The 18042-nt window shown below is 31.6% G+C and overlaps 1 protein-coding gene across 1 annotated transcript in view; it reads right to left on the minus strand.

The window, feature by feature from the left end:
• Positions 1-507: 507 nt before the first annotated feature.
• LOC143076178 (uncharacterized) overlaps positions 508-18042 on the minus strand; it is a 125157-nt gene continuing 107622 nt past the window's right edge. The window contains exons 46-57 of the mRNA XM_076251871.1: positions 17619-17802; positions 16492-16734; positions 13233-13362; positions 12232-12416; positions 9233-9583; positions 8672-8799; positions 7268-7534; positions 5476-5659; positions 4839-5081; positions 4215-4344; positions 3724-3908; positions 508-1064 (exon numbers count right to left, since the gene is read on the minus strand). Of these exons, the coding sequence (XP_076107986.1) occupies positions 733-1064; positions 3724-3908; positions 4215-4344; positions 4839-5081; positions 5476-5659; positions 7268-7534; positions 8672-8799; positions 9233-9583; positions 12232-12416; positions 13233-13362; positions 16492-16734; positions 17619-17802 (2562 nt within the window). The 3' untranslated portion in view covers positions 508-732. The remainder of the gene's footprint in view (positions 1065-3723; positions 3909-4214; positions 4345-4838; positions 5082-5475; positions 5660-7267; positions 7535-8671; positions 8800-9232; positions 9584-12231; positions 12417-13232; positions 13363-16491; positions 16735-17618; positions 17803-18042) is intronic.

Consider the following 18042-nt stretch of genomic DNA (forward strand, 5'->3'; position numbering starts at 1 on the left):
TGTGTCCAAAGTACACGGATGCCCCACTCGCACTATCATTTTCAATGTTTAATGGAGTGTGAAATTGGGTAAAAAATCTAATTTGTCATTAAAATTAGAAAGATGATACCATAGGGAACATGTGTACTAAGATTCAAGTTGATTGGACTTCAACTTCATCAAAAACTACCTTGACCAAAAAGTTTAACCTGAAACTCGCACTTTTATTTTCTATGTTCAGTGGACCGTGAAATTAATATCAAAAGTCTAATTTGGCTTTAAAATTAGAAAGATCATATCATAAGGAACATGTGTACTAAGTTTCAAGTTGATTCGACTTTAGCTTCATCAAAAACTACCTTGACCAAAAGCTTTAACCTGAAGTGGGACAGATGGACGAACGAACAGACCAACACACAGACCAGAAAACATAATAATGCACCTCTACTATCGTAGGTGGGGCATAAAAGTCTACAGACTTTGATTAATTGATTGTTGTTTGCTTGAAGACAAAAACAAGAGAAGTAGTAGAGACAAAAGTATTTATTCCTAAATACCCCTTTAATCTTTGTAATGAGAATAAGTTTTAATTTGTAGGGTTATGAGTAAAACAAAGCTGAAATTATTAACCAGGATCTAAATCATGGTACTAATACATATGACTTAGGTTGTAAAATGAATAGTTATTTTTTGTCTGATTACACTATTCCCAATTTTTACAAGGTCAAAACAAATTTACAAAATCATATAACATCATGATAATAATTTTACAATATATAAGAAAGCTAATATAACTAAATATGAGAAAGTGTAAATTGTTTTAGACCCTGATGTACAAGGTGAAAGTGTTCTTATAATCAATGGTGGTTGTTCTGTGGATAGTTTAGGTTCAGGGAAAAATCCATTGTGAACTATAAGATCCTTCATGAAATGTGCAGAGGCTTTTGGAGTTCTTGTTCTGTTTGGATTGCTGAAGTCAACATAGTGGAGACCAAAACGCTCTGTATATCCTCTCATCCACTCAAAATTATCCATCAGTGACCATGCTGTGTATCCTTTCACTTTAACACCATCCATTTTTATTGCTTAAAAAGGAAGGCAGATTGGTACGCGAATTACTATTTAATCATCCATAAATGTTTTCTTCACTAAAAAGTTAAATCTCCTAAAATTTAGACTTAATTACTTCCCAAAATCTATATGAATACAGAGCTGTGCTAGGAGGAATTGATACATGTACATCCTTACACTAATCTATGAAAGCAGACATTGTATGTCAATCTAGGTAAAATTACTGTTAACCAGGAAATATTCATGCCACATTTTTTAAACAATTTATATGCTGTATCTCAATTTCAGTCATTTTCACTTCACAAATTCTAATAACATTAACACACACAAGAAGAAGTTGTGGGTGATAATTTGTTAATTGCGGGAATTTATTCACCTAACACTAAACTGAATGCCTTATGATTTAAGTATGCACTATATCATTAGAAGGACAATTGTAAAAAAAAATAATTAAGTCATAAATTAAGATAGTTTATACATGTAACAAGAACAAAATGATGGAAATGAAGTAGAAATAAGAATCAGTAAACCTTGGCCATAGCTTGTGTTAAAGGCAGATGTTTATTTTAGGAATTGAAACCGGTGCTAATATTATCATATGTTGCTATGGGTAGTCACTGGCAGGGCTTATTTAGGGTTAGTGAAAATTAACAAATGAAATGAATGGATACTAAAAGAAATTTGCCTAAAAAATAATAAATGATTTTATCACTGTTCAGCTAACATTGTACATGTATAAGAAACATCAGGATATCATTTTTAGGAGCATTTAGTGGTTTAGTTTAAAGGATTCTTGTAAGTCTTATTGCTTTTCCACAGATTCACCTGATAGTTACCTGTCCATCTAAACTTTGGGCAGTTTATTTGTCCCATTGAACAAATACAATAGCTATTGTTCTCTGTATAGTTTATTCATTGGGACCTTTAAATTTCTTTTAGGAGAAATCTATAACTCATTGATTAATTTACCTGACCAAAAAAATATCTTCCTTTTTAATTGAAATGCTTCTATAAACTTACATAAAAAAAATTGAAAACAATCGTTAATAATTTCTTGTTCCGAAGCGCTTTTCTGGATTTATCTTCATCAGGAAAGCTCAAAGCCAAACATTTGAAATCCGAAGATGTATTAGTACCGAAACAGTTGAAGAGCTATATGTCAAAAATACCTAATATAAATAGCCAAATTCATCTAAAGCCTAAATAACCTTAGTTTCTAAATAATTTCAAAATTTGTAAACGGACAATTTTGGTAAAGTTTGCTAATTCTTAAATGATTTACTATCTATAAATACTTGAATTGGATTGGTTAATTAGAATTTTTCTCTTAGTTTACACTTCGATAAACCATGTTTCTGAAACTACTTTTGTAATCTATTCATGTGCGATACACAAGCTTGCAGTGATCCCGGGATTTTCAGCAAATTGAGATTAAAAAACAATTGCATAACAGTTGTGACTATTCTAGTGCATATATAACAAAAAAAGAAATAAATTTATTGCACTAAAGCTTCGAAAATGTACAAAAATTAAATTTAATAAAATTCCGCGAAATTTCATGAAGGATTTGGCGAATTTACGTCATACGAATGGAAATTTTCAAGGGAAAGATTATTTCGTTACGTGTACTCATCAAATTCGAATAAAATTCAATTAAAATGAAGTTTTTGAGGTAGGTGCTATTTCATTTAAGATTCCTTTGTATTTATCGGACATTTATGGTTTTTAGAAAGTCAAGATGGCGGGGTACTCCTTAGTTACGACTTGCCATTGTGCTTTTGATGGTAAATATATACAGTAGCCATCAACAAAAAAAATGTTTGGCTGAAGAATTATAAGGATTAAATCATGAACAACATAATCATGAATCATGAATTAAATACATAAACTGCATGTAATATTGTATTTATTCAATATTATTTCTATATTTCCCATCTGTTCAATGTAAAATCTGATTAATAATAAAAAGTTTATATCTTACACATTATTTAGTATTTTTCCAATGAATTTGCATGTTTTTGTTGTTGTTCAATTATAGAATACATTTATGAAAACCTTAATTGAAAAAAAATAATATTCAATTTTTTATTTGTCAAACATAGGTAAAATAATGAATATTTGATCAGAAATCAACTTTTAATTTTTGAATCAGTGTTTTAATTGAACACATCAAAAATGAATTATAAATACAACACAACATGCAGTTTTTTGAGTCCATATTTAGTATTGGGATAAATATTTTTTATCATTGACAGTTCAATTTTTTGTGCAGGTAAAATAATTAATGAGTGATAGATTTCTCTTGTAAGAAATTTAAAGGTCCCAGTGAAAACTACACAGAGAACAAGAGCTATTGTATTTGTTTGATTGGACAAAAGAACTTACAAATGTTTAAATGGACATGTAACTTGCAGGTGATTCTGTGGAAAAGTATGATTGGGTTCGCAATAAACAATGAAATTAAATTTCATGTAACTGAAATTTTTTATCACAGAATTATCAGTTGTAGACAATTTTAAACACAATGGTGTAATTTTTGTTTATTATTTCACATATTTCCAGCTACAGTAACTTTCGTTAGAATTCAAGTATAATATGAATTTTCACAGGTAAAGATAAATTCAATCATTCTACAAAATCAGAAAAATAGTGAAAGTTGACATTAAACCATACCTTTTAATACATTGTTGATATAATGTTTATAATAGTATATTCTATGGTTGTCCTGTAGACTTCCATTTCTGTCAGAGACACCATTCTCTGTTATATATACAGGAACATCTCCATAGTGATTTCTTATCCAGTTAAGAGCCTTCCTTAGTCCCCATGGTGTAACCTTTAGCCATGGAGATCCAGATCTAAAATAATTTAAAACAAGAATGTGTCCATAGTACATGGATGCCCCACTCGCATTATCATTTTCTATGTTCAGTATACCGTAAAATTGGCAATTTAATTAGAAAGATCATATCATAGGGAACATGTGTACTAAGTTTGAAGTTGATTGGACTTCAACTTCATCAAAAAATACCTTGACCAAAAACTTTAACCTGAAACTTGCTCTATTATTTTCTATGTTCAGTGGACCGTGAAATTGGGGTCAAAACTTTAATTTGGAATTAAAATTAGAAAGATCTATCGTAGGTGGGGCATAAAAAGCCTACCCAATCCATGTGGGATCTTTTGTTGATGTGATATCAGGGTCTTCATTGTAGTCCACTTTGTAGCTAGGAGTTGACTTCAGGGTAACAACATTTGAAGTATAAAAATTTAATCCAAAGAAATCTGATGTGCCTGGAAAGAGAATATAAAATAAAGATGTTAAACAGAATTTTGTCAAAAATTATTGTATAGTACATTACAGAGCACTCCAACCACCAACACCTGATTCATGTGATTAGAGAGAAAGAAAAACAGAGGTATAAATACAACCAACTTGTCAGATTGTGTACAGGCCCACATAGTGGTGAGCCTTAAACTAGTTTAAACCAGTGCAAGTTGGTACAAACTCACAAAAATAACACTTAAAATAAAAGTTAATATGTGGGCTAAAAACAGATACACACAAAACAAATTATCAGCAAATATAATTTGGTTAACAGCACCCCAAAATGATTGTGGACAAGTTTTGTTACAATTTGCCTATTTGTGTACAAGTTAATGGATGACATTTGCTGCAAGCAAGGCCTGGTGAGTTGAAAAGGACAGTTGTAAAGCAAGAAATTAATAAACAAATGTAAAGGCTTAGAATTTATATTCGAGATCTAGTTTAAGGTGTGAATGTTTACCTTTAATGAAGTTTTTCTCATGATCAGTAAACTCTGGAAGACGACTTCTGCTGTAATTAAGATGAAGACTTTTGTTTCCTATTTTGTACTTCATAATATCAGGATAATCTCCATTGACATATACAGGGTTGGCATACTGGCCTAGCCAGAACTGGTTCCCTATTTCTGATGCTACCAGATCATTAGGGTCCTCCATGTTTTTTGGTTCATGCCAGTCAAAATTTAATGTTATTCCAATTTGTCCTGAAGTTAATTAAGAATATAAAAAAATCCAGAATCAGATATATTAGAGATATGTTACAGTTATTCTGAAACTGACCTGACATACATATGAATTGCTATATTTTTTTGGGGGGTTAACAATAATGTAAATTGTCATATAATTCTAATGGAGCATCCACAATGAACATATGTACTAAATTTCAAGTTGATGTTTAACTTTATGGCTAACTACCTTTACCAAAAACTTTAACCAGCAAATGTATTTATTTCCAACATTATGCATGGAAAGGAGTTAATTGATAAATGTATAACATTTTTTTTATTATCACATTCAAGAGTTTGGATGTTGACCTTATATTACCTTAAACTGAGTATGATCCTAATTGTGCATTTGTTTTCTTTACATGTTTAATACCTTTTTGAGTTTGTCTAAACTCTTCATCATAGATATGGTATGCCTTTGCATGAGCCTTAATCAAATTGTGGGCTGCTACATATGTTGTGGTTCCTGGACCTACAATTCCTGGGGCCATATGACCATCACCATACCCCTGTGTGGCTACAACTCGAGGTTCATTCAGTGTTATCCAAAATTTCACCTAGGATAAAATTTAGTTCTATATTAGTTTATTGTAACACAATTAAAACTCAGTTGTGTGGTTTTCTTTAAATCACTAAATGATTTGTCTGACATGAAGATATTTTGCTTTTAATTAGGGTATGTGAAAAGCCTATCATTCAGAACTTTTAATAGAAAAAAACTTTAGCATGCATTGACACCTCAGCCAAGAGCAAAATTTCGATTTTTTTACTTCAACTTGACCTGAAGCTGGAAAAAGTCCTTGTCTTAATGCTATTTCAATTATAATTACAATCAGTAATTATATGCCTGCAGGTTTACACTGTTTTTGAAAGTTTAAGGCCTCTGAAATTCCTGTGTAAGACATGGAAAGGAAGCACATCCAACCAGAAAAAAACAATTTTATACGATTTCAATTTTCCAAGTTCGTATTTGAACTAAAAATGCACATTAAACATGAGAAACATGACAATAAATAGCTTCAGGGAACATGCATTAATTTCAAAATAAGTATCATACAGTTGACCTCTAAAAGAATGGAGAGTCACTGTAGCCAAATAAGGGTAGTCTGTGTAAGCCTGACATATTATGGTCACCACATAGTAAAGGTTAAGAATTAACATATTTAAGCAGGTTTTACAAGAACTATAGGATTAAATGCCTTCTAAAAGAAATTTATTGGTGTATGTACTGGACCAAATCCCTCACACACACAAGTACAAGTCTCGGAAGGAGAAGGGAGGGGGGCTACTTCAATACTTAATTAAGAGGGGGTGCTGCTGGGTTTCTGTTACCCCACCCTTTTCATATAATTTAGACTTCAAAAATGTTACCTTTTCCCATATTGTTTGGGTTTCGTTTGGCATGCAATGTAACAGAGGAATGTCAAAGTGCGAAAAGCGAGAAAATTGGTTGATAAAACACAGTTGGGAACACCAAGAAAGATGACAGACGAAGTTATGGGATTTTTATTAACCTTATCAAATATTTCTGATAGTTTTCCTGACCTATTCACATATTTTCATGCTTGAAATTCATGCTTGAAAAGGTGACCTATTCCAGTGGCACGTCCTATCACCTTGTATATACGAAGTGGCCCTCCTAAGATAAAAGTCATGTCTCTAGTGACTTGGTCCAGTTTATACACCAATAAATTCCTTTGAAAATACATTTGATCTTTATAGTTTTTGAATATTTGAGATAAGCTATTTAATTTCCCCACTTATAACCTTTATCACACATAAATTGTATGTTTGTGTTATTAAATTGGCCTGGAGCATGAATACATTTTTTGGCTGACACAAAAAAGAAACTGCATGAAATTTTCCATCCGATAAAAAATAAACTAAACAACATCTTATTATCATTCAAATAAATATGTTGTGCTTGTTTAATATTCAATTTAACAATGAACGCTTATTTAAAATAAATATTCTCAACATCGAACAGGTTTGTGTTATTGTCACTGCCATCCGGTTTACATTGGTTACATAAAGTAGTTACGTCAATGCATATGTCATCTATCAATAAATTAATAACTTCAAGAGTGACTGCTGGAAGACCCCTTGACCAATCATATAAAAGTATTTTCTAATATGCAAATAAGAAGTATTAAGCATTAACTTACTCTGTTTCCAAATTCTCTGAAACAAATTCTTGCATACTCTGCAAACAAGTCTGATACTGTTTCTGTTTCATTAGCCCATCCTCTGTACTTGTCCTGCAAGGTCTGTGGTAAGTCCCAATGGTACAGTGTAACCATAGGTGTTATATTAGCAGCTAATAAACTGTTTATCAAGTTATTGTAGTAATCAACTCCCATACGATTGAAAGATTGAGCGGTGCCATCTGGTAAGATTCTTGGCCAGGAAATAGAGAATCTATAGTGTGTCATCTGAAAATAAAAATGTTCACACATAACAACTTAAACCATACAAGTGTCCACAAATTTTCTTGTAATTGGTCAATTCTATTTCAACTGTTGCAGCACAAGACATACATTAACTTATAGTTACTTAAATCCATGAATTTAAAGTATGGTGGATAGCTGTCTGATTGGCAATCTTACTATTTATTATATCTCATCTTTGACTGAAGGTTTATAATGCTATTCATTAAATAAAAAAAATTAATGAATAAAATATAATTTTCTGCATTTTTTGTGAACAAATAAATTATAAACTTGGAAAATTTGGTTTTAGTAATTTAACTACACTGATTTCATTTTAGAACCTCCCATACATTTTGTGAACGAGGAGTTTTTCAAATCACAAAAGATTTATCAATCAGAAAGTTAGTTTATTATTTTTCGGTACAGATTTAATAAACTGCTTCGCTGAGCGCAACTGTATTTACCTGCAGAGGTCCAACCCTGAACAGTTGGGGCAAAAATGATTAAAACCCCCAAACTTGGAAATGGTAAACCGTAATTTATAAAAAAAAAACCCAAAAGGGTCTCTAGATATAAACAATTCACAAAAGTTTCATGCATATTGGTTAAAGCATTTTTGAGTTACTGTCTGACATGTTGTGGACGCACAAGACAGTCAACGGTATACCATAATACGTCCCGTAAAACTGGCATATAAAAATTGTAATATATGCTTTTACAGAATAAAGTATGATGCATCTATTTTCTGTTTCTGAATTTAACTCATATATGTTGACAAACCAAAAGCATTTATACCTGCAGTATAAATGCTTTAAATATGTGTATACAAGTAACCTCTTTATACAACCAGTATATGTATGGTTAGTGTATTTTCCTCCAGAATATATCCCAATTTCATTGTAAAGTGTTTAAAAAAATTGTAAAGTGCAAAAATGTTCATGCGGTGAATGAAATATATTAAACAGACATGTGATTTGGTACGCATACCATCAGGAAAAATCATTCACAGTAATGCAATTTATTATTTCATTGTTTAATAGGAACATATGGAATTAACTTATAATACAGCAGTTATACCCCATAAGTAAAGGAAATACTTTGTGTATATTAGGGAGAGTCAATATATAAAAGTTTACAAACCTTCATATCTTTCATTAACTTGATATCTTCATGATATTTATGATAACTATCACAAGCTATATCTCCTGTATCATTGTTGTCTATTTTACCATTGTGTGAATGAGTATCCCATATACTTGGACCTTTTCCTACAAATAAACTATATTTATTATAAACTGTTGACACAGAGGTATTGTTAATATATGTAACAAAAATAATCAAATATCTTCCAATAACCTCTAAGAGATCTTTCAAGAACAAACTAATAATATGAGTTTTGCAATAATCCATAAGCACACTATACTGTTACTAGATTCCTGTCAATAACAGCTAATATAAAAAAGAAGATATGGTATTATTGCCAATGAGACAACTCTCCACAAGAGACCAAAATAACACAGAAATTAACAACTATAGGTCACTGTATACTTCAACAATGAGCAAAGCCCATACCACATATATTGTCAACTATAAAAGGCCCCGAAATGACAATGTAAAACAATTCAAATGAGAAAACTAACGACCTTATTTATATAAAAAAATAACTGAAAAAATGCTTCAATCTTATTTTATTGTTTTTACCATCTAAATTCCAAGCTCCTTCCACTTGATAAGCTGCTGTGGCTGAACTCCAGGCAAAATCATCAGGAAAAGTCCCGTAATAGAAGTCATCTAGCATTGGTAAATTGTTTGGATCTCTGGTATGCTTAACAGGTTCAAATGGTGGGTGGTTATCTTGGTTAACAAAGCCATTGTTGATAATAATGTTTCGATAGAAATTGGCAGACGCCTTTGGAGTTCTTGGTCTGCTCGGATCACTGAAGTTGACATAGTGAAGACCATACCGCTCTGTATATCCTCTCGACCACTCAAAATTATCCATCAGCGACCAGGCTGTGTATCCTTTGACATTTACATCATCCAATTGAATTGCTGAAAGAAATCAAACAAGTTGGACTAAACAGATATCACAATACTAATACAGCTACAGAAAATTATGTTGGGAATATTTATAAAATCAGTCAAGTCATTAAATATTCATTGTAATTTAATGTCAACTGAATATGATTGTTGGCATATTATTTGTTCTACAACTACTTAGAAAATAAACAATTTATTAAACAGACCCTACCAACTATCTCAATTTATGGGAGACATCCTCCATGAGAGGTGTTGACCTTAATTTTGAAATTCTTTTATTTTACTATCTGAAGTTCTGAACACTTTGTACTTTTTCTGAGTTTTGTGGTAATAACAATTGTGATATAAGTTTCACAACATTTGGTTAATTACGGTTAACTTATAGTAGGATACAGATACTTAAAGATTCAGCAATTTTTCCATTTTTTAAGGGAATAACTCTAGAACAACATACCCGTCAACCTGTGACGATGAAAATGCAGGTCATGACCTGCATTGAAGAATCAAATCTCAGGTCATAACGCGTACGAACTTTTTCGAGCTGAATTTCAGTATTTATGGTACATTTTCTTATAATGTATATCAAAGATACCAAAACATCAATGCATGTTCACTTTGTTAAGTCATTTTAATTCTTATTAAATATTATTTCATTGCACTTTTAAAGATTTTTATAAATTTGTGTAACTCAGTCTTTTGTGCTTTACTTTTTGAGAAAAAATACTACTATCATCAAATACTAGAATTTAATGTAATTCTTAAATGTTTGAGACTATTGACTATGTAGCCTTTAATCATAAATTTTCATTTGACAAGGAAATTAGACTATGATAAAATATAGTAATACAGTTAAAGGAAGTATAAATGTAAAAAATAATTTTCAACTTTTAAAAAAAAATTGTATAAAGGTATAAAAATAATGAAAAGTTATTTTTCAATATGTATTTGAAGTTTATATTTTTATGATTTAATCTTTTCACCCATAAAACGTAAATATAAGGAATAATTTTGAATGGTGACAAATAAGGGGAAGTAACTCTAGTTCAGTTTGTAAACCAATGGTGCAATTTATTTACGACCTAAAGCTAAGGTAATTGGTGTTAATTAACAGTGTGTTTGACACCAAAGCTGTCAAGTGAAGCCATGCACTTAATGGGTCACTTAATTTGGCAGTTTACATAGCTAGATGAACTTCCTGTTCATGGACAAGAATTACGAATTTGACGGTATTTCAAAGGAATATTACTTATGAAATCAATCTCAAGGCTAAGAAATACGGGTGAAATCGGGTCATTTTCGGAATTCCCGGGTTATTTCAATGACCCGGCGGGTGTTCCGGGTGATCCCTCAGAATTGTGAAAATCTCGGGTCACACCAGCAGAATACGGGTCAGTTGACAGGTATGGAACAATAAGAGTGACAACCTAAAAAACATGTTTGATCTGTATTTTGTACTAATAAGCATTGTGTATAAGTTTCATAACATTTGGTTTAGGTTAACTTAAGTTAAAGAACAGAAAGATATTTGTAAAGGGGCATAACTGGAACAATAGGAGTAAAACCTCCAAAATTCAAACTTGATCTATATATTGTGGTAATAAGCATTGTGTATAAGTTTCATAACATTTTTAGAGGCAAACACAAGTTAGAGAACAGAAACAAAAAAATCAGAATTTTTTCTATTTGTAAAGGAGCATAACTCTAGAATGGTTAAATTGACGTCTTCAAAATTCAAACTCAATCTGTTATTTTACATTGTGTATAAGTTTCATAACATTTAGTTTAGGCTAACTATAAAGAGAGAACAGAAACAAAAAATTCAACAATTTTTCCATTTGTAAAGGGGCATAAATCTAGAATGTTTCCAGTGACGTCTTCAAAATTCAAATTTGATCTGTATTTAGTGGTAATAAGTATTGTGTTCAAGTGTCATAACATTTGGTTGAGACAATCTAAGGTGAGAGAACAGAAACCAAAGGAGTAAGTTCGGTAAGTGCCATATTTGGCCCCAATTATAAAGTTCATGGTTACAAGACAGTAATTGTTTTAAATTGCCTTAAAGACATGTGAGAAAGTTAAACAGGGCTGTTTTTGTCCAAGTTTAATTCTAACACGTTGATTTTTACATCCCAAAAAGGGCAAGATAAGGGATTTTGGTGAAATTTGACAAAATCAGCTGAATTTCAACCAAATAAAGGACCAGGAAACATAGAGCGCAGGCGTCGACAAGCTTAATATTCAAATAAGACATGTTAAATGTCTCCACAAACATTATTTTAAAAGATCTTTGTTGTCGACGTATGCGCTCTATGTTTCCTGTTAAATAATCTTTGGAAATTTACCCATTTTCATTGACTTTTTCTTGAAAAATCAATATGAGTACAACTTGTGACGTCATAATGAAACGCAGAAATGTAAAATTTTCAACAAAATGGCTTATATCCTATCTGGTCAATATGTAAGCTATAATTTATCGTGATATTGGTCAATAAATCCGAATTTGAAATTTACACTAAAAAAGGGGGCCATTTTAGGACCTTATCGAACATACTCCTTTGGGATGTACACACAGACGAACAAGGTTTAAACTTAATGCTCCCTCAGCTACCAGTTAGGGGACATTAAAAAAACATTTAAAACAATTACACATCTTATATTACCTTTAAGTACATTATTGATATAATTTTTAAAAAAGTATATTCTATGATCGTCCAGTAGACTTCCATTCTTATCAGAGACACCATTCTCTGTTATATACACAGGAACATCTCCATATTGATTTCTTATCCAGTTAAGAGCCTTTCTTAGTCCCCATGGTGTAACCTTTAGCCAAGAAGATCCAGATCTAAAATGAAAACAAACTAGACAACATTGAGAGTAGAGCCATCTCTGTGGGCCCTGCTGTAAATAAGGTGTGGTAAAAAAAATTTTATGAATGCGCTGATATAAGGCACTTTTTTTAAAGTTATTACATAGTCAAGTTACCTGCTGAGAGTGATTTTAGTCTCAGTATGTGCTGAAAGTGATTTTGCTCTATGTTTTTTTGGTAAAGTGTTACATTTAGCCAAGGAAGTTGTATATACAGAATGACACACTCTCTAGTGTTGGTTAATATACATGTAATTAAAAGTATAAACTTTGAAATTATAACAGTTCTAAAGATATAGACATGTGATAGAATGGGTATAATCTGTACCACAGGATATTGGGTTGTAAACTGAAACAAAAGTTTTTGACCTTGACCTTTAACCAAGAAAGTTGTGCATTCATTATGACACATCCTCTTGTGCTAATTAATATACTACCAAGAATAAACTTTAAAATCTTAACGGTTCTCAAGATATAGAGTGGCCAGGATCTTTACCATATGTTATTCTTTATATAAACAGTAAGTAACTAGCCTATGGTATGGTACAAAAATAGGCATTAAATTAATCTACCCAAAAATGAATTGTCTCCCCCTTGGATATTAAAGTTGACACCTGTGATTCAGAGAAAATCTCCTAAATGGCAAACCACCAAACTTCTGTAAGTATTTCAGTCTAATCTATTTAATATCAAATTTGAGACTTTAATGTGACATATCGCATTCCTTATATTCCTTAAATATATAATAAAAAACTAAATGTATGAAAATGTTTTTTGAACCATTAAAACATACCCAAGCCATGATGGATCCTTGATAGAATTGATGTCTGGATCATAATTATAATCTGCTTTATAACTGGGTTTATCTTTCATCCACACAAGATTTGCACTGTAGCAATTCAGACCAAAGAAATCAGAGGTGCCTGAAACAAAACTTAACAAATAAACAACAGAATATAATTGATAAAATTATTAAACTTCCTCAAGAGTGCATTAATTGTTGTTTCAACTCACCACTGCCAAGCTGCTGACTTAACATGAAGTCATTGAGTTCCATAATACTAGAGAAATGTGTAATGAACAATTTAAAGTTCATTTTAATAACATATTGAAAAACAAGAATGTGTCCTAAGTACATGTATGCCCCATCCGCACTTTCATTGTCTATGTTCAGTAGACTGTGAAAATGCGGTAAAATCTCTTATTTGGCATTAAAATTAGAAAGATCATATCATAAGGAACATGTGTACTAAGTTTCAAGTTGATTGGACTTCAACTTCATCAAAAACTACCTTGACCAAAAACTTTAACCTGAAGCGGGACAGACAAATAAACAGATGGAGGCACAGACAAGAAAACATAATGTCCATAAATGGGCCATAATAAATAGAGAATGAGTCCCCATGAACACAGATGATGCCCCCACTGCATACAACATTATAAAGGGACATAACTGTAGAAATATTGCAATTTTTCCATTTATAAAGGGGCATTACTCTAGAACAGTTAAAGTGACACTGCTCAAATTTGTACTTGATCTGAGTTTTGTGGTATTTCATAACATTTGGTTGGGGCAAACTTAAGTTAGAGAACGGAAACTAAAAATTTTTGCATTTCATTCAATTTTTAAAGGAGCATAACTCTAGAACTGTTAGAGTGATACCACCACAATTCAAAGTTGATCTGTGCTTTGTGGTAACAAGCATTGATGGTATGATACTAAACCCCTAACGGGAAGGATTGTGCCTGATGTTCATATGATGTAATCATAATCTTTCAGTCAGTTTAATTGAAGTCGGGAGCTGGCATGTCAGTTAACTGCTAGTAGTCTGTTGTTATTTATGTATTATTGTCATTTTGTTTATTTTCTTTGGTTACATCTTCTGACATCAGACTCGGATTTCTCTTGAACTGAATTTTAATGTGTGTATTGTTATGCGTTTACTTTACTACATTGGTTAGAGGTATAGAGGGAGGGTTGAGATCTCACAAACTATTTAACCCCGCCGCATTTTTGCGCCTGTCCCAAGTCAGGAGCCTCTGGCCTTTGTTAGTCTTGTATTATTTTAATTTTAGTTTCTTGTGTACAATTTGGAAATTAGTATGGCGTTCATTATCACTGGACTAGTATATATTTGTTTAGGGGCCTGCTGAAGGACGCCTCCGGGTGCAGGAATTTCTCGCTTCATTGAAGACCTGTTGGTGACCCTCTGCTGTTGTTTTTTATTTGGGCGGGTTGTTGTCTCTTTGACACATTCCCCATTTCCATTCTCAATTTTATAGTATAAGTTTTATAACATTCAATTGAGGCAATCTTAAGTTGGAGAACAGAAACAAACAAGAATGTGTCCATAGAACATGAATGCCCGATCAGCACTATATTTGATATATTTAGTGGGCCCTGAAAATGGTGTAAAATTCCTTATTTAGCATTAAAACTTAAATTCATATCAAAGGAAACATGTGTACCAAGTTTCAAGTTGATTGGACTTCAATTTCATCAAAAACTACCTTGACCAGATGGACGGACAAACGGACGAATGGACGAACGAATGGAGGCAAGACCAGAAAACATAATGCCCATTAATGGGGCATAAAAATATTGCAATTTTTTCATTTAGAAAGGGTCATAACTCTAGAACGGTTAGAGTGACGCTACCGAAATTCAAACCTGATCTTGATTTTGTGGGATTAAGCATTAATTGTGTGTAACATTTGGTTGACGCAAACATTAGAGAAGGAAAACTACTAAAAATTTAGCAATTTTACTATTTGTAAAGGGGCATAACTCTAGAACTGTTTAAGTGACGCCACCAAAATTCGAAATAAATCTGTGTTTTTTGCTAATAAGCATTGTGCATAAGTTTCATAACATTTGGTTGAGGCCACCTGAGGTTAGAGAATGGAAACCAATTTTGGGACGTACGTACGTAGACGGACAACAGTAAAACTTAATGCCCCCTCCACTACGGCAGGGGTATAAAAATCCAAATTTGGTTAAAAGAAAGCATTAGTATAACAGATCAGAAGTGTTCATATATAAATTTAACATATTTTGATAGTGCAAATGTTGATATTAAAATATCAATACTTGAACATTTAAGTTATGTAAATATTGTAAGTGAATGCACGTGCCATGAATAGGTACAGGGCTAAACATATAGCTCCTCCCATTTCAGGTCTTATACTTCCTTGGCTTTAAAATGTTTGGGGTTTGGCATTCCTGATAAAAGTCAATTCCTTTCATTTTGTTCCTGGTGATGCAAATATTTGTTGGACAAATTGAAAGATGGATGGTTGTGGCAAATGCAATGTGGTATAATATAATTACTGTCAAATATACTTAATAAAATAAAATTGAGAATGGAAATGGGGAACGTGCCAAAGAGACAACAACCCGACCATAGAGCAGACAACAGCAGAAGGTCACCAACAGGTCTTCAATGCAACGAGAAATTCCTGCACCCGGATGTATCTTTTATTGTAATTTTCAACAATGAACATTAATATTAAAGTTATCTTAATGGTATTGGGAAATGCCGAATACAATTAATGCTATCGAAGTTTGAAATGAGAATTCATTTTTTTTGTTGCAAAACCTATTTCCAAATTTTCAAAAAGATAAATATATCCCATAAATTTCTAAATTTACAGTACTTAGAATTATTAAAGTCTACCTACTGTGTCTACAACTATTAACTTTCATGTGTAAAATAAGATTGACATATTTTTTATCAATCACACTTTAAATAGTTGTCATTCTTGTATTCAATTGTGAACTTTTATATTATGAAAGCTTTCAAATATAAACAGGAATTCAGCACTTCAAGATAAAAGTTTTAATTCTGATAATCAGGAGACCTCAATAAATCATACTGTAGTATTGAAACATGAGTAGTTGAGGAAAACTATGGACCTCTTATTTTCAATTTAAGAAGACTAGTTGGAGATTTAATTGAATAATGACTAAACATGTCAAGCAATTAAAGAAGTGCCTGCATAAATAAGATTTTATGAATAAATATAGAAATTCCTACATTATTTTGTGTTACCTTTTATATATCTTTTTTCTGAATCACTGAATGCTGGCAGACGACTAGAATTGTAATTTAGATGTATACTCTTATTTGCAATCTTGACCTTCATGACCTCTGGATAGTCCCCATTCACATAGACTGGATTTGCATACTGCCCTAGCCAAAACTGGTTCCCTAGATCTGAGGCTTTCAGGTCATCTGGATTATTTTTGTCCCTTGGTTCATGCCAATCAAAGTTCAAGGTTATTCCAATTTTACCTGATAATAACAGAATATTCATGAAATTAACAAATATTAAAGATATCCTTTTAAAAGTAGAAAACAATTGTATTTTTCATATCATGCCTAGTTAAATAAAAAATAAAAGCTTAAAAATTGATGCCTTACATGTACAAAAGCCACAAAATATTTTAAATTCCCTCCTTTGCCACTATCTGTTAAGAACAAGTAATAAAATTTTACATAAATCTCATTAGCTTTATTATAATTCAATTGATTATTTCATCTACATTTTGTATAACGGATTTTCTTAACTAAGGTCCATCAATTTGTTCCGTAAATATCTTTGTTGTTTTCTATTCTTTTGCTGTTTTGAGTTTTTGCTGTCACCATTTGATATGGGAAACCCTGTTTTGAATTTTCCTTGGATTTTTTTTATCTTTTTTTTTTTCAAATGTGTTTCAAAAACCTAATATTCTGCATGGTCAAACAAGACCAGTGTTGACAAACAATAAGTTTTACATGTCATTCTGGCTGTTATTTAGATAAATTGATTTACCTAGAATTTAAAAAAGGAAACTGATATATGACCACAAAAATAAAAACATAGTGAATTCAATATTTGAATCAAAATTTGAACTTGAAAAGTATTATTTTCCTTTCAAATTGTCTAGTACTTCAACTTCAACACATCAGGATATTGAGTTTTTTCTCTTTAAAAATACTGTTGAAGTAAGTTGACCTATAATGGTTTACTTTTACAAATTCAGCAACTCGTCAGAAATAGAAAAGCTTTGGACAAACAGGAATATTTGATTGACAAAATACCAAGAATTGTCTGATTTTTCAACAAAACCCAGTTTGACAAAACAAGGTTCTTCTATACTACAATTAAAGCTTAAGATATAATTCATTGCAGGTACCTTTCTGAAGAGGTCTGAATTCCTCATCATAGATATGGTAAGCTCTGGCATGAGCCTTGATGAGATTATGAGATGCCTGATACATATAAGTTCCTGGTCCTTTTAAACCTGGTGCCATTAGTGCTTCACCATAACCTTGTGTAGCTACAACACGAGGCTCATTTATCGTAATCCAGAATTTCACCTGAAAAATTAAGGAATGCTTTCAAAATCTTAAAAAATGGAAAAAACTGTGTATTTTTTTTCTTAAAAATATAAATAATCAGTATTTTTTGTGTTCCTGAACATATCATACCTAAAAAAAATTAATAATGAATTTGTCCTCAACACAAATATATTTTCTGCAAAATCTAAGTATAAGGCAGTATTTCTAGGGATAAAAGCTCATGTGCTTAGCACAATCAGAACTTCAAAATGCACAAAT

Source organism: Mytilus galloprovincialis, chromosome 5, assembly GCF_965363235.1.
Source record: "Mytilus galloprovincialis chromosome 5, xbMytGall1.hap1.1, whole genome shotgun sequence".
NCBI lineage: Eukaryota > Metazoa > Mollusca > Bivalvia > Mytilida > Mytilidae > Mytilus > Mytilus galloprovincialis.